At 58.5% G+C, this 23,214-nt stretch overlaps 7 protein-coding genes across 7 annotated transcripts; 4 read left to right on the top strand and 3 right to left on the bottom strand.

The window, feature by feature from the left end:
• Window positions 1–398: 398 nt before the first annotated feature.
• B0I36DRAFT_249788 (uncharacterized protein) lies at window positions 399–983 on the top strand (the record flags this gene model as incomplete). Its single annotated transcript, XM_046150499.1, has 2 exons — window positions 399–547; window positions 656–983. The coding sequence occupies 2 exons, from the start codon at window positions 399–401 to the stop codon at window positions 981–983; spliced, it is 477 nt and encodes a 158-aa protein (XP_046008483.1).
• A 934-nt stretch (window positions 984–1,917) lies between these two features.
• Window positions 1,918–2,727, bottom strand: B0I36DRAFT_366835 (cutinase; the record flags this gene model as incomplete). The annotated part of the gene is made up of 2 exons (XM_046159363.1): window positions 1,918–2,403; window positions 2,548–2,727. The coding sequence occupies 2 exons, from the start codon at window positions 2,725–2,727 to the stop codon at window positions 1,918–1,920; spliced, it is 666 nt and encodes a 221-aa protein (XP_046008482.1).
• A 1,874-nt stretch (window positions 2,728–4,601) lies between these two features.
• On the bottom strand, window positions 4,602–6,293 carry B0I36DRAFT_366834 (uncharacterized protein; the record flags this gene model as incomplete). The annotated part of the gene is made up of 2 exons (XM_046159362.1): window positions 4,602–5,349; window positions 5,482–6,293. 2 exons carry the CDS (start codon window positions 6,291–6,293, stop codon window positions 4,602–4,604), a joined length of 1,560 nt encoding a protein of 519 aa, XP_046008481.1.
• Window positions 6,294–8,199: 1,906 nt separating this feature from the next.
• Window positions 8,200–9,430, bottom strand: B0I36DRAFT_250774 (uncharacterized protein; the record flags this gene model as incomplete). The annotated part of the gene is made up of 3 exons (XM_046150564.1): window positions 8,200–8,311; window positions 8,400–8,984; window positions 9,018–9,430. The coding sequence occupies 3 exons, from the start codon at window positions 9,428–9,430 to the stop codon at window positions 8,200–8,202; spliced, it is 1,110 nt and encodes a 369-aa protein (XP_046008480.1).
• Window positions 9,431–9,825: 395 nt separating this feature from the next.
• On the top strand, window positions 9,826–13,051 carry B0I36DRAFT_387345 (uncharacterized protein). The gene is made up of 5 exons (XM_046161166.1): window positions 9,826–9,981; window positions 10,077–10,786; window positions 10,853–10,884; window positions 10,942–12,777; window positions 12,885–13,051. Exons 1-5 carry the CDS (start codon window positions 9,899–9,901, stop codon window positions 12,951–12,953), a joined length of 2,730 nt encoding a protein of 909 aa, XP_046008479.1. The 5' UTR covers window positions 9,826–9,898; the 3' UTR covers window positions 12,954–13,051.
• Window positions 13,052–13,961: 910 nt separating this feature from the next.
• On the top strand, window positions 13,962–15,692 carry B0I36DRAFT_251044 (heterokaryon incompatibility protein-domain-containing protein; the record flags this gene model as incomplete). Its single annotated transcript, XM_046150585.1, has 3 exons — window positions 13,962–14,539; window positions 14,591–14,869; window positions 14,966–15,692. Coding segments are annotated over 3 exons (1,584 nt in total), but the record flags the coding sequence as incomplete, so codon positions are not given.
• A 4,222-nt stretch (window positions 15,693–19,914) lies between these two features.
• Window positions 19,915–23,048, top strand: B0I36DRAFT_165039 (uncharacterized protein; the record flags this gene model as incomplete). The annotated part of the gene is made up of 1 exon (XM_046148715.1): window positions 19,915–23,048. A coding segment is annotated over one exon (2,760 nt), but the record flags the coding sequence as incomplete, so codon positions are not given.
• Window positions 23,049–23,214: the final 166 nt, after the last annotated feature.

The raw sequence follows: 23,214 nt of genomic DNA, 5'->3' as shown, positions 1-23,214 counted from the left end.
GTCCTCTTCCTTGCTGGGCAGTTGAGCATGTTTGCGCAGAGTGCCGCGGTCTGACATGACTTGGAGACCACGTAGCTGCCTGATTCAGTCGTGTCGGCACGACGACACCATGCCCTGCCCGTGGAGCACCTGAGCACGATATGCGGGGATGGGATCGCCTGCCAGGATGCACAATCAGATAAATACGATGCCTGTTGTGTACTCCATGGCATCGACGGACTGCGCCCAAGGCTCATCTCATGATCCCGGCCCAGCTGTCCATCACCACATCCTGAGCGACTGCAGTCATGATTATCCCGTGCCGCCCGTCATGGCGACTTGCCACCTTCACAACAGTCATGGCACGGCACTGGCACATCGTCCTTCAAGCTGCCATCGGTATCATTACCTTCGCCCTGATGTGTGTCGACTTCGTAGACGGCTCAGCACGCACTAAGCTCTGGCAGACCGGGGGCGACAACGGGTGGAACTCGGACCCGAGCCTGCGGATATACTTTTACGCCAACCATGAGGAGCCGCCAGAGATCCCTCTGATATGGTCCCAGCGGTGAGTTGTTCTTAATGGCGTTTTCGTCTGGGTTTAAATCAAGGATAGCACTGTCCCGTGTGGGGGGCCTTGAGCACTAAATCACTGACTGAAAGTCGTATAATCTAGCCTAACGGACTCCAACCTCGCCATCGCTTCTCTGTCACTTGCCCTCACCATCCAACGCGGCATTCTTGCGGTGCTGGGCTTCGACTGGACCCTGTTCAGCATACCTGCCGACTTGTTCATGGCGAGCTTCTGGTCCTACAGCATTGCGATGCAAATGTCCTCTGATCTAAGTGACCTCGAGCACCTCAGTCTCCGGCCATGGTACCTACAGCGAGGCTGCAGCGCCGCAAAGCAGCAGTCCGCAGACGGTGGCGGTGAAGGCCAGGGATGGGAGAGCGCATGTGTCAGGGCGCAGGCATCCTTTGTCATGTCATTGATATCTTTGTAAGTGCACGGTTGCCACAATACTCCGTGCTGAGCAGTGTTCAGCCACTCCGGCCGAAAGACGGCAGGAAGGATGATATCGTCGGGAACTTTGGATATGCTAACATGTCTTCTGGGGTATTTCAAGAGCTTTCTATATCCTGCGGGTTGCAGTTTGCACACTTGCGCGCACGTACAGTGCAGGGAGACAGCACAATTTTGCGGTAGTTCACGAAAAGGAGAGAGCTCAGCGGTCTCGCGAGGTGGCACAGCATTGCCGGACGAAATCCTACACACGCATATCTTATGATTGGTACGACATTCCTGAGGGCGAACAAGTTCATCGAGACGTGGTCGCTATGGGGGAGAGCGACCTCGAGTCGGGTCTGAACTCGGCGCCGTGCAGATCAGGCCCTCCATCAGGATGATGACCCACTACCAGCCAGGGATCTTACGAAGTTCACGGGCTCGATGCTTTCTTCAGGTTACAATAGCGAAAGACGGATGAGATTACGAATGCCCGCAAGCAAGATTGTTTACAACTACGTAACCTGTATGCTGCTAGGACAAGACGGCCTCGGGCGGTTTCCTTCTGTAGGGGCGCCAAGAAAAGAAAGTGATGGACTAATCGCGGTGGAGTTTTCTTCCACCGCACTCATTCTCTGTGCCAGTGACAACACGCGCTTAAAGTCGTACATTCCGCACAGGCTCACCCAGCTAACAACAACGCTGGAAGGCTCCTTGGACGGCCGTCGCGATCAGAAAAGAATGTTATGGACTAAAAGGGAAGAGAATCTCGTCAATCCTCCGTAGGAAAAGAATGTACAGGAATAGCAATAGTCGCCGAAAATAATCTCCTCCAAAGACACACAGCCAGATTGGCCCCTTCTCCCCGTATTCCCGGACTAGAGCACCGTCTCTATTCCAGGCCCTCACCGCCACCAACCTCACAAATTGGCTCAGGCACCAATCTTGGAGATCAAGAACTGCGGCGCCGCACCAGCAGCCTCGTCCTGGTAGGACAAGTGCGCAGCCGTGATCACCAGGCTCCCCGTGCACACGAGATCTCCGACCGCACAGTAGATGGCCGTCTTGTCGGTCGGGAAGTTCTTGATCCGCCCGCCGTTCTGCTGGTTCTTGGTGTATCCGAACAGGACCGCGCCGACAATCTTGTCCTGGGTCGCCGAGGGCAGCTTGGCCACGGCGGCGGCGGTCAGGGCCGCGCCCTGGGAGTAGCCGCCCACGGTGACCTTGGTGTTCGGGCACTTGGACACGGAGAGGTTGATCAGGCGGACCATCTCGTTGATGGCGACGGTCGAGGCGCCGTCAGGCAGCAGGTTGGTCGAGGTGGTCGCTGTGTACGGGTCGCCCACGCCCTGGATCCAGACTTGCCGGTCGCCGTAGTGGGACTCGAGGGCCGAGGCCACGCGGGGACCGAGGGTGCCCTGTAGTTTTGTCAGTGTCAGGTCTTGGCTTTGAAGCAGAGAGAGAGGCGCCTTTCAGGGGATGCCAGACGCGCTGGACAGCCTGTCCGGTTGTGGCACAGAGAAACAGGGGGCTCCCCTGCTTGTGAAGTAAATGTGGCTTACCATGTTGCCCGACTCGGTGGTGCCGCGGGCGAAGATGAAGCTGGCCTTGGGGCAAGCGGGGGACGAGCCCATCTGAACCTCCTCGCGGGTGAGGACCTGGCGGGCCTCGAGTGTCCCTGCGGGCAGAGCTGCGGCGAAGGAAGAGAGGAGCGCCGTGGCGATGGCAGCGGTGAACTTCATGGTGAATGAGTTATGGGGATCTGCGTGAAGGGCTGGCGTGAGGGACTCTTGTGTGCTGGAGGAGATCTGAAGCTGTTGTGCGGTGTGCTTGTCGAGAACTTGAGATACCAATTTTGAGGGCCCCGAGACGGGATATTTATCTCCAAGCTGCGGCAACTGTCGATCGATCTCCGACAACCTTGCTCGCAATCAGATATCACTTTCACAAAGATACCCAGCCAGGTCTGCCGAGGATGTTGCCGTGGAGGATGTGGGATGAACCTGGGGCCGCTGCATGGTGCCCAACCTCGATAGTGTCAACCCCTGAGAAATTTTGACGTCTGGAGGCCCACGTCGGAAGGAATACCGTGGTCTGGGGTGCTTAGGCGAAGTGGACCTCGAGTAGACAGAGCAGGGTTGGCCTGGTCCCGCGTATGCTGGCAGGCGCGAGAACTGCTGGGTCCGAGATCAGGGGCTTGCGCGGCCACGATAGACGGGCCTTGGCAATTGCTGTTGCGCAGGACAAGTCGTTGCTTTTGCTGCTGCGGAATTCACTGGCGAGACTGGGGATCCTGGCCGTCGGCAGCCTCGAGTTGCCGGTGCGGCTTCAGGCGCGGCAGGCAATCCTTCCCCCATCCGGCGATGATGGACCGGGTTTATGGAGCTGCCAGTGCGTGACCAGGCACGCCAGGCCATCGGCGAGATGCGATTGGGCCGGCCGGCGACCTCGCCTTACCCACCCTTGACTGATGGCTCCTCCGCGCACGCGGCTGTGGAGTCATGCTTCCGCCTCGTCCACGACAGAAAGCCACGTTCTGCAACGACGTTTGCATCCCACCGGCCGGTTTCTCTGCCGGCAGGCGTACCAGAGGGACGATCATCTGGGCCGGCAATTGTCTTGGCGCTGTTGCTAAGCGGGGTAACGGGCAGTGGTGTGTGTACTTGGTGTATTTGTCTCTGCATTGTCGTAGCCTCAACCATCAGGCGCGCTCGAATTCTGCATTTTGTGTTGCACCATCCACAACAACGATGAACCCCGGATTCTGTCGAGTTGATCTGTATGAAGGAACAGTTGAAAAGCGATATCACATTTGCAATGCCAGCCGCCAGATACCACACACGACCTGTCACTTTGTTCTGAAACCCCGGTCAAGGTCCACTATAGTAGCAGCAAGGCGTGCCACCTGAATGCTAGGATGGTGCTAGCTGCCCATGCCTGAGCAGCTCGAGCTAAAACAAAGCCAAGCCACCTCCGCGATCAAGTACACCGGCCCCATGACAACCATTAGCGTGCAGGAGGCCTATATGGATCGCGCCAAATGATATGATCACCGCATACGCAGGGCTCGGGGATTGATAATGCTGCGGACTATTCCGTCTCGTCTCCCATCAGGCTCCATCCATGCAGACAACCGACTCTCGCCTGCCGGTGCGATGTGCGGGCGGCCAGAGCACGGTGTCATGTTGATGAGTGGCCGATCACGAGGTTGGAGATGAGAGAGCACCAACCAGTGTTCTCCTGCATCACCCACGATGCAACAAGATGCTATGCAACCACCAGTCGCCACTCGGTCAGCTGACACTTTGCAGCTAGCGCACGGAGCCATTGACTCCGGACCTCGGCACTTGAATGTTTGCAAACTGCAACAAATCTTATTGAACCACAACGTGAGAAGTCTGTCTTCATTTCAGATATCCGTGCGGCTAATGCAGCTTACGGCCCCCTCCATAGGCAAGATACTACCTATAATAGTCTAGATCACAAGGTGAGCCCCGGGGGATGGAGGCCTAGTCTCCGTGCCTCGGCTCTTCGACGACGGCCGCTTCTGGAGCAACTCCCAGAATCTTCCAAACCACCACGCTTATGCCTCCGCCAAATCACACCTCACATCGACTCACGGCGACCTGAGGTCCCTGATGGATTCCCCCGCTGGAGACTTTGGAATCAGGCTCGCCTGCACCTCCGGACGAACGGAGGCACTCCCCCACTCCTCCTCGCGGGGACTCGCATAGATCCGGGCGACGTCGTACGAGCTCAGCGCGGTACTGTGGCGCGAGATGCCAACCTCCTCGAGCTGGTTGTCGTAGTGCTGCAAGAGACTGAGCCACGGCAGCCAGGCGACGAGATACCGCACCCACAGCGACCGCCGCAGCTGCGCCTTGTCGTACGAGCTGACCGACCTGATCACTCCTTGGGCCACGGGTCTCGCCTCTCCTGCCTCTCCTGCCTCTCCTGCCTCTCCTGCCTCTCCTGCCTCTCCCGCCTCGGCGCCTACCGCCTGGCCATAGCGTCCGCCTTGACGTTTCGCCGTGCGGTGCCGGGCGATCGAGCTGTTGTTGAAGTTCCCCAGGGGTATGGGCGCCGCGCTGCCGGGTGTCTCGTCTTCCGGCGGGAGCAGCAGCACAGGCGGCTCGTCGCGGTCGACCCAGCGCTCGATGAAGAGGGCATAGCAGACCCTGATGAAGGACATGAGACCGATGAGGAACGGGAGGAGCTGGCCGGGGAGCTGGAGGGCGTTGTTCTTGGGGTCGCCGAGGACGGAGCGGACGTGGTTGGCGTTGAGTGTCATCTCGATCATGAGGGCGCTGAAGACGAGCCAGATGACTGTGCCGACGCGGAGGAATTTGAAGATCCACTTGAGCCTTTTGAGGAGGGGGCATGGGTCAGTATTTATGGCCTTTTCTCTGTCCATCCCTTGACACTCGCCTCCTGCCTGGCGGAGAATCACATCTGCCACTGACGACGGGCTACAAAGGGAGGAAAACCAAACTCACTCTGTCGAGGTGAACCCCGTCACATATACCGGTCTCGCCAACTTCTGCTTGTGGTGCTGCGCCGTCCAGGCCCATCGCCGGGGGAACATGCCGGCCGACTTGGACGCCAGCCTGTCGAGCGTGAACCACGCGGCGAGCGAGCTGACGATGAGCATGAAGCCAAAGTACGCAGTACACGCCACCGACAACGTGATGTACAGGCCCCTGATCCCGGGGCTGTCGGCCCGGACATTGACAAACAGCCACATCCACAGCACGGAGCACGCCTCGCTGTTCTGGCCCGGGTCGGTCACGCCGTCCCCGGGGCCCATGACCTCGGCGCGGCCCGCGAGCCCGTACGTCCAGAACCACGTGCCGAACGCGCTGACCCCCAGGCTCGTCATCATGCGCACGTGCGTGCCGTAGCTGCCAAAGAGGCCGATCGCGCGGGGGCCGTACTCGGTGTACAGCCGCGTGCGGTAGCCCCACACGGACAGGATGCCAAAGATGGTGCCCGAGCAGAGCTGCATCAGGATCAGGCCGTCGATCTGGAACAGCTTGTCCGTGTTGCTGTCGACCGTCATCGCGATCAGCAGCGTGAAGAGGAAGATGGCGTTGGTGTCGGCCGCCCCCGAGATGCCCGACGACAGGAACGTGTTTGCGAGCCACCCGGACAGCCACGAGAAGTATATACCCAGCCGCACGCCCAGGCCGTAGTAGTCGGAGGCGTGCTCGGAGCTACATTGGTAATCCGCGTCGTCGACTCGGGGGCTGAGGAAGCTGGTGGCGAGAAGCAGCGCCCCTTGCTGCGGGGACCATGTGGTTGTCGACATGTCGATGCTGTGCGGTTGCCACTACTCTGTCGACGTAGAGCAAATCTTTTAACGAGAAAGAAGGAAGAAAGGGTCTGGCTGTCTAAAAGACGAAAGGACCAAAGGACCAAAGGGTAAAAGAGGGTCGATTTCAGCATTAGTGCGGAGGGAGGCGAGCCTCGCCTCTGATGGCAAGGGCTGTCGTTTTTAGCCTGGAGCTGAATGCACGGGAGCAGGGGTGATCGACAGATGTTGGTGAGCGGGTGACTGGCTGATGCAGCCTAATGCCTGCAGGCCAGCCCGTGGGGTCCGCATCCTCGTCCAACGTCCCGAGTGAGAGGGCCCTACCCGTGCTACGGATGGCGCCATGATCTAGTTCACTCGCCGGTTCCCGTCATAGTAAGGTAGCTCAAAGTCTCAGGCGTGGGACCCCTTGGTCCCAGTCTCCTGTGCCTCCATTTCCCATGGCAACCTGATGACCCCAGGAGACGACACCCGGTGTAAACAAAGTATGACTTGACTGACGATGAACGAGACGACAGGTCGACGACACCAGTGAAAGTCACGCAGCAGCGCCCAAGATGTGGAAAAGATTGGTCAGCAAGTCAATCTCCACATCGACCTTAGCTCGACGGCCTGACTTGACGACCCCTGCTCACAGCCCTATCTTTTTCCCTTTGTCGTAAGTCCGAGCCAATACGGACCGCCAAAGGGTCAGGTACCCGACAATGGTGGCTGGGCCTCAATTAGCAAACTCCATTAACGGCCAAGGTCTGATACGGAAATAGGTACAGATTCCACCCTACGGTGGAGCCTCCCCGCCCGAGAAACAGGGGTTTGGCCATTATGCTCGCAGCCCTAAGACACATCTTTACGGAGTCCGCTCCCGCATTCCATCAAGAATGGAACCGTGCAGCGCACGGAGATGCTTCAATAGAAGAAGGAGCTTCACTAGTTTGTCCATGCAACATGGCGTGCCGCAGTCATGGGGAGCCAGCTAGTCTAGTTTCAGCTGCGTGAGGGGTGCAGGATCAATTGTGCCTTTTCGATGCACCTCAAATGCGCCGTCGCGATCACTCGCGTGCCTATGAAGGCTGAGCTCAACAGCCAACACGATGATGAGGACAGAAATCAGTGATTGCGATTGAGGCAACGGTCTGCTTCAGCTTTCACTGGCGTTGGGTGGCAATATAGGAAGGAGGACGCAGGGCATGCCGGCCGCCCCCAATTCCAGCAAGGCCTGCTGGCGTCAGCAGAACCCTCCATAACCCCAACCTCTAAAATTAGTAAGCTTCACATCCGCAACGCCACGGACGCCGAGATCGAGGGCTTCGTGCGTATCGGCAAGGCACACGGGACGGGACGACACGAAGGCGGGCGGCGAACGCTCTAGCAGGTGGCGATGCGATGAAGCCCCTGTCCATCTTGTGGGATCACAGAGTCCAGTGAGACAGTGGTGCAAGTGCTGGCCAAGAAGCAGAAGTTTATGGTGGGGTGTATGGATTGTCATAGCCGGAGAAGGAAGAGGATCATAGTAGAAGGGGAATAATGGTGCCGCTGCGACATGACAAAAATCGGTTGAAGACCTTCCTTAACAAAGAGTGTCCTACCCAGTGTTGGCATGCAAACGCCGCACTGGGTCGATATTCTGTGTTGAAACTCAGATCGATGATGTATTCGCATTAGTGCACTAGGCGGCATTGTCAAGCCTATTTTGGGATATGTCTCTCATGAACTTGTTGTGTGGCTGATATTCAACACAGTGGCGTGACGCCCGGTAAACCTTAATGGAAAATGAGGGAATAATATTGTATGGATAAAAAGAATCATTAAAATATGATCTAATCTAGGTAACAAAGGGAAACAGTGCGTGGCCGCCCCGTCTGGAGGTCCACAGATTAAGGGAATTCTTCTACCCATCAGAGGATCAGATATTCGATGAAATACCAGGGTCAACCCTCTCCAGCCTGACGAGCAGCTCGTCGACAAACTTCTTCTGCACCATCTGCCCCCACTGGTTGGTGACAAATTTAGCAGGCCTGTGCGCGATTCAAGTCAGTGTCAGCACTTTATTTTCTCTCTCACACCCATCCCTGATCTGGACAAGTAGCGGCGGGAGCAACTTACACCTCAACGCGACAGTCAGCCAGGTACTGCCCGTCCGTCTCCGGCCCACCAAGCAGCCCATGCACGAGCGTGCGGCTTCCTTCCTCGGCGGTGCGCGCCATGACCCGCTCAAAGGCTTGAAAGCCCTTGCTTCCGGCGCTCTCGCGTGCCAGGTCCGACTTGCAGAAACTCGGGTTCGGGGTGTTTAGAATGACGTTGCCGGACTTGGTCGTGCTACTGCTACTGCTGCTGTTGCTGTTGCTGCGGCTAGAGAGCTCCCGCACGGCATAGAGGATGAGCAACTTGCTCAGCGGATAACGTGCAGCCATGTCTGCCTTCTCCGGATCGTTGAGGCGGTCAATGATTGGTGTCTTGCTGCTCTTGCGGGCTGCCTCGCGTCCCGCTGCTGCATCATCCCCGTCCTTGAGCCCGGCAAGAATCTCCGCGGTGGACGCCGAGTAGTGCAGCGCGCTGTTGGGGATTGTGAACCTGCAAGCCACGCCCGTGCGGGCCGCGGAGGCCCTCATCGCGGGCAGAAGGAGGAGGTAGAGGTATAGCGTGCCGAGGACGTTGACCTGCAGCGTCTTTTCAAACTTCTCGGTGCTGCTGGTGCTGCTGTCGACGGTGGATGCGGAGTACTCGAGCTTGGCTGTCATGATGCCCGCATTGGCGAGGACACCATCGATGCGGTCAAGCTCTGTCGCGCAGCGGCCCGCAAAGGCCTTGATTGAAACGAAGCTGTCCATGTCGAGCTGCCATACCTGGATGTCGATTGGGCTCGACGCCGAGCGCCAGTTGTTGGAGGTCGTGGTGGCCAGGATCTTCTGCTTGGCCTCCTCGCCCTTGGACAGGGTGCGGACAGCGAGGATGAGCCTACCGGCGCCGATACGTGCGAGCTGTAGACATGATTCATAGCCGAGGCCGCTGTTGGCGCCAGTGACGATGAATGTCTGGCTTGCGAGTTCTGAGCTGGGGGCCGGGATCGGCAGAGTCACACAGAACCGGCCGCGGATGACACTGTGCAGGCCGTAAAGGGCTGATAGCGTAGACATTTCGGATACTGGCTGGTTTGTTTTATTGTTGCTTTTATGAATATTGTTGTTTGGCGGCGTGTGCTTGGGGGCTGGAGAGACACTGCACTTTTCCCGATGAGCCGAGGGGGGGCGAGTCCAATTTTTTATTATACTCGAGCTCTGAGACACCTTTTTAGGCTTTCGTTGTCTTTTGCATTGCCAAGGTCAAAAACTGCGGACTCATTAAGTCCACGCTCCGCGGCTCCATCCTGGGCTTACCGAAAGGAGCAACGTCCATTCCTTCGAGGCCAGAAAGCGCGTGAGGTGACTAAGCGGGGACGGCACAATCTCCGCGTGGAGCGCGGAGTTATTATCCCCGCTCCCACCTCGACCTCCTCCTCCTTGTAAGCGGACGGCTCCCGAGTTGCAAATGTCTTACTCCCGCTCACCCTCTCCATCGCGCGGATAATAGCTCCGTCGGTTCTCGTCAAACACACCACTCTCTTCATGATGGACACGGAAAGCACCTCGCGCCGCGTCGAGAAACGCAACCGGCCGCCGATCTCGTGCGAAGCATGTCGGACTCGAAAGTACGCACCTGGCTCGAATCCCAGCGGCGGTACCAGGCCAGGGCGCTGCTGCGCCACATACAGAGCCTCAGGCTGACCATAGATGCCCATGACAGACTCAAGTGCAGCCGGACGCTGCCCTGCGACTCGTGCGTCCGGCGCGACAAGGCGGCGTCGTGTAGCTATGCCAGCAACGCCGTGCGGAGTGGCGGCCGGCCAAGCGGCAGTGGCAACGGGGCCAGGTCTGCAAAGTCGAGGGACCTGAAGGACAGGCTGAGCTCCCTGGAGACGCTGGTCTCGTCGTTCCTCGCGCAGGGCAAGGCCCAGGAGACGAGCCTCCCGGGCGCGTTGAATGAAGCACTAGTGGTCGGCAAGAATGGCCTGCAGTCTAAAATCGACATGACGGCGGACAAGCTCAGGCAAACGTCCATGTCCTCCGGGTACACACAGAACCGAAAGATTCTGCCGTCTCCAGCCAGTCAGGCTGCTACGACAGGGGCAGGGACATCAGACGCGGTGCAGACAGCAGTCAACTACGTCGATCCAAGCCACTGGTTGTCCATCCTCGACGACATCAAGGAGGTTCGCGAACACCTGGCCGAGACGTCGGACCACTCTGCAAGCACGTCCTCGGCGTCGCACACGCCTGACACGGCGACAGCGAGCGAGATGCCTAGCGGCGGGTCAGATGCCAGTCTCTTGCTGGGAGGGGTGCCAGGACTGCAGTCCTCAGCCACGTTGGACGAGATCCTCGCTCGCCTGCCTGCCAGATCGGTCTGCGATATGCTGTTGTCGTGGTACTTCAACTCACAGTTCATGGTTCTGGGTATGGCTCTGTCCGCAAGGTCGTGTTGTTGTTTAATACCAAGCTGACTTGCGCCTTGCTGCACAGGGGTCTTGCATCCTGCCCAGTTCCAAAGCGAGGTAGGAGTCCGTTCTTCATGATCTTGGCAAATCAAAGCTCACCACAGACTGTACCAGTACCAACGATTCTGGATGTCGCCCAGAACAACCTCACCCCTCTGGATCGGCCTTCTCTTCGCGGTGCTGGGCATTGCCACCTGTCTGCGGACCATCTCTGGCATCACCTCGGAGGCCACGGACAAGGACACGACGGCGACCGCCGTTGCCTCGATCCCCACGTTCCAGCAGAGCACCTTGCAGTGCCTCAGCCTCGGCCGATATGCCACGGCTAACGCGCACGCCCTCGAGGCCTTCCTCCTCCACCTGCAGGTCACCTTCATGGGCCACGCCCTGGCGGCCGTCTCCTCGCCCTGCGCCGCCGCGAGGCTCAGTAACAACACGGCCCTGATCGAGGCGTGGTTCCTCATGGGCACCATCATCCGCCTGGCCTTCCGGATGGGCTACCACCGCGAAGACCCTTCGCTCTCTTCGGCCCCGCAGCCTCACAACAATGCCAGCAACGGCAGCGGCAGCCGGCAACCCGGCGCGAAGCGCGTGACCGTCTTCGAGGCCGAGATGCGCCGCCGCGTCTGGCTCAACATTTTCCAGATCGACGCGCTGCTGTCCTTCCAGATCGGCCTGCCCAGCATGATCCCCCAGGACGCCTGCGACACCAGGATGCCCCTGAACCTCGACAATACCGACCTCTTCCCAAAGATGACGGCGCTCCCGCCACCCAAGCCGCTCGAGCAGCAGACCTCGGTGCTGTACACGATCGTCAAGGCGGGCGTCATGGCCGTGTTCAAGAAGATCACGGGGCACACCATGGCGCTGCCCCGCGGCGATGGCGGCGGCGGCGGCGGCGGCGGTGGTGGAAACGAAGATGAGCACACCGAGGAAAGGTATACGGCCGAGCAGCAGTATGATCGCATGACCGCCGCTCTGGACGCCGAGATGAGGCACGTGTATAGCAGCCAGGTCCCCGAGCTCATGCGTGCGCGGGATGTCGGGCAGACGAGCATCATGGACAACGCGTGCCTGATCTGCCAGCGGTCCACGGTCGAGATCCTGCATCTCAAGGGGCTGGTCGTGCTGCACCGGCGCTATGTCACGTACAGCCGTCACCACGAGCGTGGCAATGGGCACGACGCGGACGGCAATGCCACGAACAGCCAACCGGCAGGCTCTCTCACTCAGGACGAGCAGCAGAAGCAGCAGCAACAACAACAGCACCGTGGATTCCGCAGGGCGTGCGTTGCTGCCGCGCTGGACATCCTCGCGCGCCAGGCGGACCTTCATGCCGCCTGCAGTCCTGACGGCCGGCTTTACCACGACCGATGGATGGTCATCTGTGCGGTGGCGACGAGCGACTACCTCCTCGCCGCGATGGTGGTGTGCCTGGATCTCTCTGTGCGCATGAGGAGCGTGGGTCGCTCTTCCAGTCGTCGGGGGCACGGAATGCATAGGCTCGAGAGGGATCAACGACAGGATGAAGACGGGGAGCACAATGATGGCGACGACGACAACGATGACTTGCTCAGTGCTCGAGAGTACCAGGCCCTGCAGACGTCGCATCGGATCTATGCTGCCGCGAGCCAAGTGTCCCCTGACGCCCGTGTGGCAGCACAGGCGCTCGGTCTGATGCTTCGCAAGATTGCGGAAAGCGACGCCGCGGTGGTAGAGGCGGATGCCAGTGTCATAGGAGGCGGAGCCACCGGGCCCACGACAACGACAACAACTTACACGCCCGACGGCATGGAGTCGACACCTTCCATGACATGGGACTATAGTCCATCATCAATCGCCCAGGCCAAGCCTCAGTTCGAGCCTGTGGATCTGGTCTATGACCCGGAGGAGTTGTCGTATGCGATTCCGATGTCCATGATGATTGATGGGTCGGAGAGTATCGACTGGGTGAGTTGTGGTGCCTTTTCCTTCGTGCTCTATGCCTTTGTGGTCGAGACAGACATACTGCAACTACTGAGGAACAATCTGGATTTGCTGACAATATATGACAACAGGGCCTGCTTGACCAATTCATACAGAACATTGACCCGTCCATCCAGGACCAGCCCATGGAATTGCTCTAGCCTGAGTCAGAGGATGGATCAAATAGTTATCATAAGTCTCGCAGGCGAACGATCTCCCAAAAGGGATCCGTTAATTTTGATCATGAATCATGCCCGTGCTTTGTTCGAAAGCTGACTCTACCCACTCATCCCACAACTTCACTGTTTCCTGCGCTCAAATGCGTGACAGGATTTGAGATTTCTTGTTCCCTTATTGAACGTTGCATCCTTGTTTGAGGAGCTAGTCAGTCGACCAGATCCAAATTGTGGACTCTTGCGATTGTGTCGATGATGCGCCAGGAGCCAGTCTTCTTGGACAGCTGACGACCAACAAAGTGCAGGGGTCCATAAACAACAACGCTTGTTACACCGGCTGGCTCTTCTGCTCGCAACACTTTTTATCTGCGACTCACCCTTGTCACCCACGACAGAGAAATGCCCCAAACTCGCAGAACAGACCGAACCGACGAACACGTCGGCCACCATGATGACGACGCTGTGCACCGCCTGCCGCGCCATTTTTCACGGCAATCCTAGAATCACAACGGCCCCCGCGGACGGCAGCTACCCACCCGAGCAGGAGCGCCACACGCACCACGCCTCGCCCGAGGACCTGGTCGCGGCTGTCGAGCTGGGCTGCGCCATATGCCTGCGCGTGTGCGCGAGGGTCACTGGCGATAGTAGCGGCGGAGGGGGCGACAAGATCATCATCCCTCGGCTCACCAGGCTCCGCGCGTTAGAGCAGCAGCAAGGCCGCAGGCGCTGCACGACGTGGGCTCTGCTGCAGGAGCTGTCAGAGGCAGGAAGGGCAGCCCCGACAGCGGAAGGGTTGAGACTCATCATCGTGGCGGACGACTCGTATTTTGTCGAGCCAGATTGGGTGTCGACTACGTTCGTGCTACTGTCGCCGGACGGTAAGTACTGACTGGCCTGCTCTCTTGCCATCATCCAGGTCGCAGTGCTCGTGAATGAATGGGAAGCGGGACCCCTTTGAACTGACACCATCGCGCCACAGCCTTTGACGCTGCCCCCCACGTGGAACACCTGGCCGTCGCTGGTCCCAGTACTGTCTCTGGCGCGGCCTGGTCGCTCGCCAACCGCTGGTTCGCCGACTGTACCGCGTCTCACCCGGGCTGTGGGCCAGAAGACCCGAGCTTCCTGCCTACGAGGCTGCTCCAGATCAGCCCTGACCCATCAGCACCAGTCAGACTCGTCGTCATGGCCGAGGAGAACCTCGCTTCTCCCCACCTTCGCTACGCAAGCCTGAGCCACTGCTGGGGCGGCGCCGATGTGCCGACCCTGACCTCGCGCAGCATCGCCGGCCTGAAGCAGCCAGGCATCCCCGCGAGCTCGCTGCCCAGGACCTTTGCCGAGGCCGTCGCCATGGTTCGCAGGCTGGGCCTCGCGTACCTATGGATCGACTCGCTATGCATTGTGCAGGACTCGGCCGACGACTGGGCGTCCGAGGCGGGCATCATGGGCGACGTGTACAGCAACAGCACGCTCAACATCATGGCCACGGCCTCCCGCGACAGCCACGGGGGTCTGGCCCGCGAGCGCGACCCCGAGGCTGCCCTGCGGCTCGTCTGCGTGGAGACTGCGTGGTTGTCCATGGGTGCAGCAGGCTCCTCCCGACCGGCGGAACTGGACGGGGGAAGGCAGATACAAGGCCAGACCACCAGAAGGACATATCATCTCGCGATCCAGGACATGTGGCGGACGGCGGTCGCCGAGGCGCCACTCAACACCCGCGGGTGGGTGCTCCAGGAGCGCGTCCTGTCGCCGCGGGCGCTGCATTTCGGCAGCCAGCAGCTCCTGTGGGAGTGCCGATCCCTCAGCGCCTGCGAGACTTTCCCCGCGGGACTGCCCGAGCTGCTGCTCGACGATGTGGACCGCATCAAGCCGCTCGACGCCTCTGCGAACGTTTTGAAGAACAAGTACACAGGGTCTCCCGTGCCTACATTGCCAATTGTTGCTCAGTCAGCGATGATCCCAGACGACCGGACAGCCCTGGAAAAAGTGTGGCATTCGAGAGAACAGCAGCTGGTGCAGGCGAGGCGAGACGCGTGGCTGTCCGACACGTCGTCGCTGTGGTCGAACTGGGTCGATGCGTACAGCGCGGCCAAGCTGACCCGGCGCTCAGACAAGATGGTTGCCATCAGTGGGCTGGTCAAGAAGATGCGAGCCATGCGCGGCGGCGACAGGTATCTCGCAGGGCTCTGGCGGACCGGGCTGATTGATCAACTGCTCTGGTATGCGATTACACCGGCCCCTTCACTGAAAGCATCGCAACCGTCAACGGGGATACCAAGCTGGAGCTGGGCAGCCGTAGACACCGATGTAATTCCTGGGCTCCCTACAAGCCACGATGGGGTGCGTCGGCACATCAAGATCATTGACGTGAGCACCTCGCCTGCCTTTGAAGGGGACGACACAAGTGCTCTGCGTGGAGGCGAGCTTCGCGTCAAGGGCAACCTCGTACCGGGCACCATGACTGCAAACACAATTCATCTCGATGGGATTGGAAAGCTCGACGCCGAGGTGCATCCGGACGAAGAGGGAGTTCACCGTTTGAATGTTGTGTTGTTGCCAGTCATGACGGACTACAGGGGAGCCAACCCTGAAGTATCAGCCTTGCTGCTCCAGCGCGCAGATACTAAACCACCGGGCTACTATCGTCGTGTGGGTTGTGTCACAACGGTCTCGAATAGGCAATTGATAGGGGGGCATGACGAATTGATACGCGGGCATGACCCTTAGGGGGGCATGACTTTTTGTAACACTTGATTGGGCCAAATTTTCTAGATCCATAAATACTTCCGAGCAAAGGCGGTGAAGCCAGCCCTCTTAACAAGCCCAGATTTCGTGACCGCAAATGCACCCGACCAACACTAACCCTTTAGAACAGGCGTCAAAGAGAAGTATTGCTTTCGGTACTGTTAAGGAGAAGGTACTGATCCGGAATAGGCACGCGATGGGAAGTTCTCTGTATTCCAAAAGGTCGCTGTCGTACAAGACTATTACTTTACCGTCGCTCGATTGGCGAGCGCCAGGCGAGCGACAGGTAAGAGACGGGCGCTCGCTGACTCAGCGAGTGCTTCCTCATTGAGTGGGTGCGGCCCCCCTCACAGGTACAGGGTATTCAAGGGCTGTTTCATTAACAAAAGCTGTCTACGTCTCCCCTTACTACTATGGAAGGAAGAATCTCCTCTTCGCCATCAGCCAGCTCCCATTGATTCCTCCGTCTCCGAATGCTGGGCTGCGTCCTCCGCCCGCTGGCACGAACTCCTGTGGTTCTTCCCGTCCCTAGAAGGGTCGACTGGCTGCGTAACTGGCGCTGATTCGAGACATCAGCTTGGCCACTGGCCTGTCGGCTCGCCCCAAGTTCCATTCTGGCCTGAGTCGACTTGTTCAAGCTGCCCTGTGGACGACCTCGCCTACGGCTCGGGGGCCCCTGGCCGACCGGTTGACCAATCGGCTGACTACTAGTCTCGATGGCTAGCCCTGATGGAACGGCCTGCTTGGCGTTCTTAGGTCTGCCACGGAGAGCAGTGGCGATCTTAGGGTCGAGGACTCGTCGGTATGGATCTCGAGAGGATGCTTCTCGTAGGTGCCACCGAGGATGGACGTCCCATTTCGTGAAAGGCGTGCCATTATTCAGCTTTGAGTAGATCCTGTGGCAGCAGGGAATTCCAAGCTCGATCGACAACGAGCAGTCCTCGCCGCAATCCCCGAGGGATTCAGGGAACGGATTCTTCCCGGTCGGCATTGCTTTCCTTGCAAGCCGATATTGTTTGTTGATCAGTCCAAGGCCCTTGGAAGAGAGCGCCGTCCGGAGTTCGCCGAGATACTCCGAGCTAGGCCCAATGTACTCTCGCGCGGTAAGTACCTCGTCCGCTGCGCAAGCGTCGTTGAAATCTCGCTCCTGGTCCCTCATCATGTCCTGCATAGCCTCCATGAGCCGATAGAGATGGCTCATACCATTCAGGAGATAGCTCTTGATGTTGTTGTTGCTTGCTTCTGTACCAGAGGTGACGCGGACGCCGAAGTTGCGATACTTGCGAATGAAACAGCGCGCCCACTGCGCCCGTACAGGCATATAAGTTCCATGGAGATTCCGCAGGATAGCTCGCTGGTCATCAAACTCATTGCAGAGATTTCTCCACGCCTTCTCATGAGCCTCCTCAGTCTCCGCAAACATGACGAGCTTCCACATCATGAGGACCCCTCGATAGCTATGAGGGATGACCGCCGCCGTCGGGGCGTGGACCAACTGTCGGTCTTTGGGGCTCAGCTCAGCCTGTGCCTGTGGAGCAGAGTCTTCTCCGTCGCTGCTGTCGGAACTGCTGCTGCTGTGGCCCTTGGCCCACTTCTGCTTTGACTTGAGCAAGACGTTAGAATTGATATGGTGGATGCACAGCTGCTGCTGTGCATCAGGGAACTGATCATTCAGGGCTGCCTTCATCTGATCGTCGAAGTCGGTAATGATAACGTCCGGTTGGCGAATAGAGTGTTGCTCTGAGAGCTGTCGAATACTCTCGGAGAGGAACTGAAACCCCTCCCGTCTCTCGTTGTCAATCAGGCCGAAAGCAGCATTGAAGACAGAGCTAAGGCAGGTCTGTCCTGTTGCCTGAAATAATGGAAGCTTGAAGCGATTGGTGTTGTATGTGTTGTCGAAGCTGATCACCTCGGGAAACCGCTTCCACATCTGGAGGCAGTAGGGAAAAGTCCAGACAAGGCCAACGAGACGGTTTGGCTCATCGTCCGCCCACTTCACGAGATAGGGAATCTCCATCTCGTCAAACAGCTTGATTAACGCGGCGGTGGGAGTATAGCCATTCAGCTTGTCTCGGTTGATGAGAGCTCGGGCGTTGTAGATGTCCCTCTGCGTCAAGATTGACTCGGGATGTTGGTCTTGGACCACAGCCCGTACGTCACGGGCCCGGATACCGACCCGACGGCTCGTCGACTCGATGGTAGCCCTGATGGGTGTAGTGAGTCGTCGGTGGGAAGGGTGCGCAGACGGCCTAATGCTACGTCCATGATTGTGTTGATTGTGTTCGGGGTTTGGGTGTTGTCTTAGGAGCCACTTGCCCTCTTCTAGAGCTTCAGCAATGACCATCCACTTGCATCCACACTTCCGAGACTTGCGTAGCCGAAGCCCTGTACCTCTACTCGGCCGTGGTTCTCCGTATCGGTCACATTGGAAAGAGTACCTCATCCTCCGACCATTGTAGGAATAGGCATGTCGTCGGACGATGCCAAAGCCATTCTCTTTCGCAAAGGTGTTTACCACGTCGAACAAAGCTTCGGCTGACGGCTTTGGGTCGCCTGGGATCGGCGGAATCGGGATCGGGTCTGGGTCGGGGGACGAAGACATCCGAGGAGAAGATCGCATCTCTTGAGGAGATGAAGCTTGGGCGGACGGCTCTCGGGGCGGTGAGTAGGGAGGAGGCGATTCAATCGCATCTGAGCTGAGTGGTGAGTAGCCCCATCTCTCGCGCCATTGACGTACTCGTTCGTATGACCGAGCGAGCTCGAGCGTAAGCCTCCGCTCCGTCCCAATCACTTTTCGTACTAGCTTCAGGGCAGATTGAAACTCGGCCCGTGTGGGTGACGATTGCTGCTGTTGTGCTGATTGAAGTGGCAAGGAAGACAGTGGGTCGGTTTCTGGTCCTGGGACAGGAATCCTCACTCGTAAGGACTGCCTTCCACCGGACGGGAAATCGTTTGAGAGGTGCACCTCGTGATCGAAACGGAGCTCCCATGGTGGCTCGTGAAGTCCACGCCATCCGTGCGGCTGTGGAGCTGTCGTGAAGGTTTCTGGGTAAGATGCAAAGAGATTTCCGAGTACATCTTCGTCGCCGACTCCGTAGTATTGGCCGATACTTGTTGCTATGCTGCTCGTTGAGGATGGCCGATTCGCAAGTATCGGCGGGCTGAACTTGCCCTGTCGGCTCTGCCGCTGTCGTTTTCGTGGCCGTACTTGATCTTGAGCGTGGGGACTAGAACTACGGGTTCGTCGTCTCGAGTTGGAAGGAGACTCGGATTGGAACATGACGAAGTTCCCAATTATCGAAGGTTGACCATGGTGGATTTGCTTGCTGTTGGTGGGCTTGATCTGATCGCGTCGCGTCGTGTCAGCTCCGAGATTAGGGGAGATAGCCTTGAGGTACTTAACAGGCTACGGCAGAATTCTGCCAACACTAACAAAAAAGAAATTGACGAATCAGAGGCCCGAAAAGTCATGCCCCCCTAAGGGTCATGCCCGCGTATCAATTCGTCATGCCCCCCTATCAATTGCCCTCGAATATTCCTGGCGGCCCCGATTTTGAGCTTGACCCCGGATCAGGTCTAGATGCTCAGTTGTATCTGAAGGGTAAACCTCGGGTTCTAGTCATCATTTAGTGGTCGAGCAAATGTATGCAACTAGGTACAGCTGCCAATGGATTACCAGATCGGATACAGAATACGGTGAGATACCTCGCAAGAATACATACATGCATGGAACGGCCGTCGCTCCTGCATAGTCTGCATCCTTGTGCGGTGTTGATGACCGCATTGTTCATTTATGCATTAATTTTCCTCTTTCCTCTGTTCACCTTGATGATCTACGCAAGGCAGATTGCTCGCTAGCCATAATTTGCACATCACCGCCAACGTCGCCACAGCTCCTGCATTGTTGCCTGGCAATTGGACACTCCCGTATCGCCCGCACATACTCGTGCCCATAGTCGGGCCAAAGCAAACAAAGAATAGGGGTTTGTCGGCCAACCAGATCCAACGTTTCCCCTCACGTAAGCTGATGTGACAGGCGAAGCTAACCCCAAGGGTCTCCGTTCTCCGGCCCCTCATGCCTTGGTGCCTCTCCGTGTCCATCCGGGTGCTTGGCTGACGAGTCGCTAGCCCTGACTTGAGTTTACCGGCCGCAAAACGGCGTCCGCACCTGTGGGTACAACGCTGCCCTTTACGTCCCGTTTGGGTTTTTGTGGCGGAACTCCCCACGCGGTCCCGACCGTCTCACGTGGACATTGATTTTCCCGACATCTTTTCCCTCGTCCTTGCAACTGCATCGTGTTGTGTGCCTTTTCCCGCGGATTCCGAGCCTGCGGGAGCAAGGCTGCCAAACATGCATCTGCACTCGGTAACGCAACCTACGAGCATACTGTCTCTGCCACCAGAGGTTCTCGACCATGTCGTGCAGCTGCTCGCCCAGGACCCCGTGACACGATCGTCCATCTCGGCCGACGATGATGTCTTCACCAGAGACAAGGACCCGCACGGCATCAACCGTGACAGGAGGAGGAGAGCCATCTTGTCGAGTCTCTGTCGGTCATGCAAGACCCTCGCGTCCATCACAGCGCCGCATCTGTACCGGTCCGTGACTCTTTCGCGCAGCCAGCACTTCTTCGCCTCGCCAACCAGCGATGTCCCCCAACAACGTTTCGAGGCAGACTCTCTGGTGCTCTTCCTGCGCACTCTCATTGAAGGCGACGACATGCTGCGAGGGTCAGTCGGCAACATCAACAGTTACTTCATCCTCAGGCAAGCGCACGCGTACCGGCAGAGCTTCTGGCCGGTGCATGACCCGAGCATTATAGCCAAGAGCTGGGAGCGTCTGGCCCCCGGTATTCGGATACCAAACAACGATGCCATCGCAGTCCAAATCCTTCGATACTGCGGGTTGGTGCAGCATGACCAGGTCAACACCAGCGAGGAGCAAACGCAGCACGACGCCTCGACGCCCAGACTGTCCGGCTCGCCAGACTCGGTGCGATGCCTGCCCGAGCGCCTCCTCGCGGCAGTGCTGCTGCTGTGCCACTCGGTGCGGTCCATCACGCTGGCCTGCCCACCGTGGGACACGCAGATCCCCAGCATCCACGCGCGGTACAGGGTGCTCGACCAGCTCATCATCGACGCCGTGGCGATGAAGAGGCACGAGTCCAGCATTATCTCGTCATTATCACCACTTACATCATCGCTACTGCGACCGCCGCTATCTCGCCTGCAGGCAGTCACATTTACAAGTATGCACGGCCTGGACCGCAGCTCGCCGCACGAGCTGTACAAGCATGACGGCTTCTGTCGGGGTTACCTGGCTCGCGGTGACGCCTGTCCCGCGCTGGCGCGCGTTCCCGGTGTGAGCCAGGTAAGCAGCGACGGGACGTTGGGCGGGTGGGAGCTCTGGCTTGGGCCGGAGTCGAGGAAGGCATATTCGCGAGGACCCTCTCCGCCGCGCGGCCACGGAGAAGAAGAAGGAGAAGAAGGAGACGAGCAGGGGTTTGTGGCGATGCGCGATACCACGGAGGACAAGACGGCAAAGTACACGAGGCTCTGCATCGGCTCAGCGTCCCTGAACACGGCGCTTGAGGGGTTCCTCGGCCTGCCGGAAGACAATATGGGCGACCACCGGGGATCGCGGGTCAAGCCAGACACGATCCAGGAACTGGTGCTGTTTCAGTCGACCATCCACGACGCACCGCTTTCACGGGCAGGCGACGGCGCCCCGCTAGACCTCGATACTTGCGATGCGGTGCTGTCACGCCACAGGCGCTCGCTGAAAGCTCTGGACATGATGACGTGCTGGGATGTCGCAGCTTCTGATGAATCTCTGGAGATGGACGCACCGCAGCACCAGCAGCAGCATGAACAACCTCGGCTACCCAGGCCACTGCGCAACCTGGGTCTATTTGACAACCTCGAGGTCCTGCGGATAGCACTACCCCTGATTGCGACGAACCGCGATCTGTGGCGCTTCTACGGCATGCTTCCGCGGGACATCATTGCCGCCTCCAGACGATCAGACGAGAGCCACAACAGCAAGACCTCAACCTTGGAACCCTACGGCATGCACGGCACCCTCCACCAACGAGGTGACCATCGCCAACCTCAACAAAGTGACGCGACGGCACTAGCCCGCACTGATATACCGTTTCTCCGGTGTCTCCCGCGCTCTCTCCGAGCCTTGCGGATAGCAGACTACTATTGCATTCCACACTCGCCCTACTGGCAGCGGCGCGGCGAATACGGCTCTGGGGACGGAGTCCCGACCTTCGACAGCTACAAAGACGCAGATGCTGCTGCCGCCGCCGCCGCTGCCGCTTCTGGTGGGGGATACGGTGGTGGCAGTAGTGGTAGTCGGAGTAGTCGAGGCAGCAGCGCCAGGAGCAGTTTCAGCCTCCACGGCAATGGCGAAAACCAGCAAAATGAGACTAGACACGAACCAGAGGAGGAGGACAGCGACGACGGCGACGGCGACGACTACGGCGCCAACGGCACGGGCAGCGGCGACGGCTGGACTTATGTCAACATCACTGGGCCCCCGCCAGTACCACAGACGACGAGCACTACACCTGTAGGACCGGACACGTCGCTCCCGCCGTCCCCGCCGCTGTCGTTCTCGAGCATCATGTCCCACGGCGACGGGGTCGGGGCCAACGACCACAACTACGAGGATCCCATGCGCGAGTACACGCACAAATACCTGCTCCCGCTAGCGCTGCGGCGGTTCGCGGGAGTGTGCAGCGAGACGCACCCGCGGTTGGCCAGCGTGGTTGTCGACACGATGCCCATGATGAGGTATCAATGTCTCCCTGCGCCGCAGGGCGCCAGTCTGCCGCTGGACTGGCTCGTGCGAGGGGGCGAGGAGATTCGGGAGTCGTTTGGCCGCGCTGGGGTGAGGTTTGACGCGGTTTTCGAGCCGGGCGAGGTGGGCAGGATGGAGTTTGGTGCTGGGCAATAGAGTCGGCGGCCGCGTCTTTGAGCCTGATTCTGTAGATCGAATGCTCATACGGTGGATTTCGTGCCCCTGGAGGGGCTGGGCCCCGAGCACGAGTTTATGGAGCATTAACTGGGCATGCATGGCTGTGTTCACTACCATTGTTAACACTTACTTGGATTTGCAGATTTGACATAAATCACCATTCCGGGAGCCTGTGAATGTGGGCAACTTGTCACTGGCTTTACGACAACCGTTTCAGAGTTCCTTGCTGCTGCCAACCTCCTGCTCCAACATGCTTTAATGAGGGGGCTTATTACTGGCTCGCCGGTACGAGATGAGCTGCACACACAAATGCGGCTGTGTGTGGATCAGGAAACTTAATACTAGTATGTACGTCCAATCAGCACCAGAACAGCTGTCATCTGCCCCCTCGGTATGCTTGTATGCGTCTCGTGCCAAGACATTAAGTGCTGACGGGCCCTTCGGGCTTAGCATGCATGCGGCTGGATGTACTACAGTATTACCCGTCTGACCCGAATGTCGGTATCCTTGCCAACAGTA

This window comes from Microdochium trichocladiopsis (genome assembly GCF_020744255.1).
Source record: "Microdochium trichocladiopsis strain MPI-CAGE-CH-0230 chromosome Unknown B0I36scaffold_9, whole genome shotgun sequence".
In the NCBI taxonomy this organism is placed as follows: domain Eukaryota; kingdom Fungi; phylum Ascomycota; class Sordariomycetes; order Xylariales; family Microdochiaceae; genus Microdochium; species Microdochium trichocladiopsis.
The sequence above is the reverse complement of the archived record's forward strand: the minus strand, read 5'-3'. Positions and strand labels throughout refer to the sequence as shown.

Excerpts from the sequence above, each read along its gene's own strand:
- B0I36DRAFT_387345 (XM_046161166.1), top strand. The coding sequence starts at position 9,899 with ATGATGGACACGGAAAGCACCTCGCGCCGCGTCGAGAAACGCAACCGG. Across the intron at positions 10,787-10,852 it reads CTCACAGTTCATGGTTCTGG|GGGTCTTGCATCCTGCCCAG; the intron begins GTATGGCTCTGT and ends CTTGCTGCACAG. Across the intron at positions 10,885-10,941 it reads CTGCCCAGTTCCAAAGCGAG|TACCAACGATTCTGGATGTC; the intron begins GTAGGAGTCCGT and ends AGACTGTACCAG.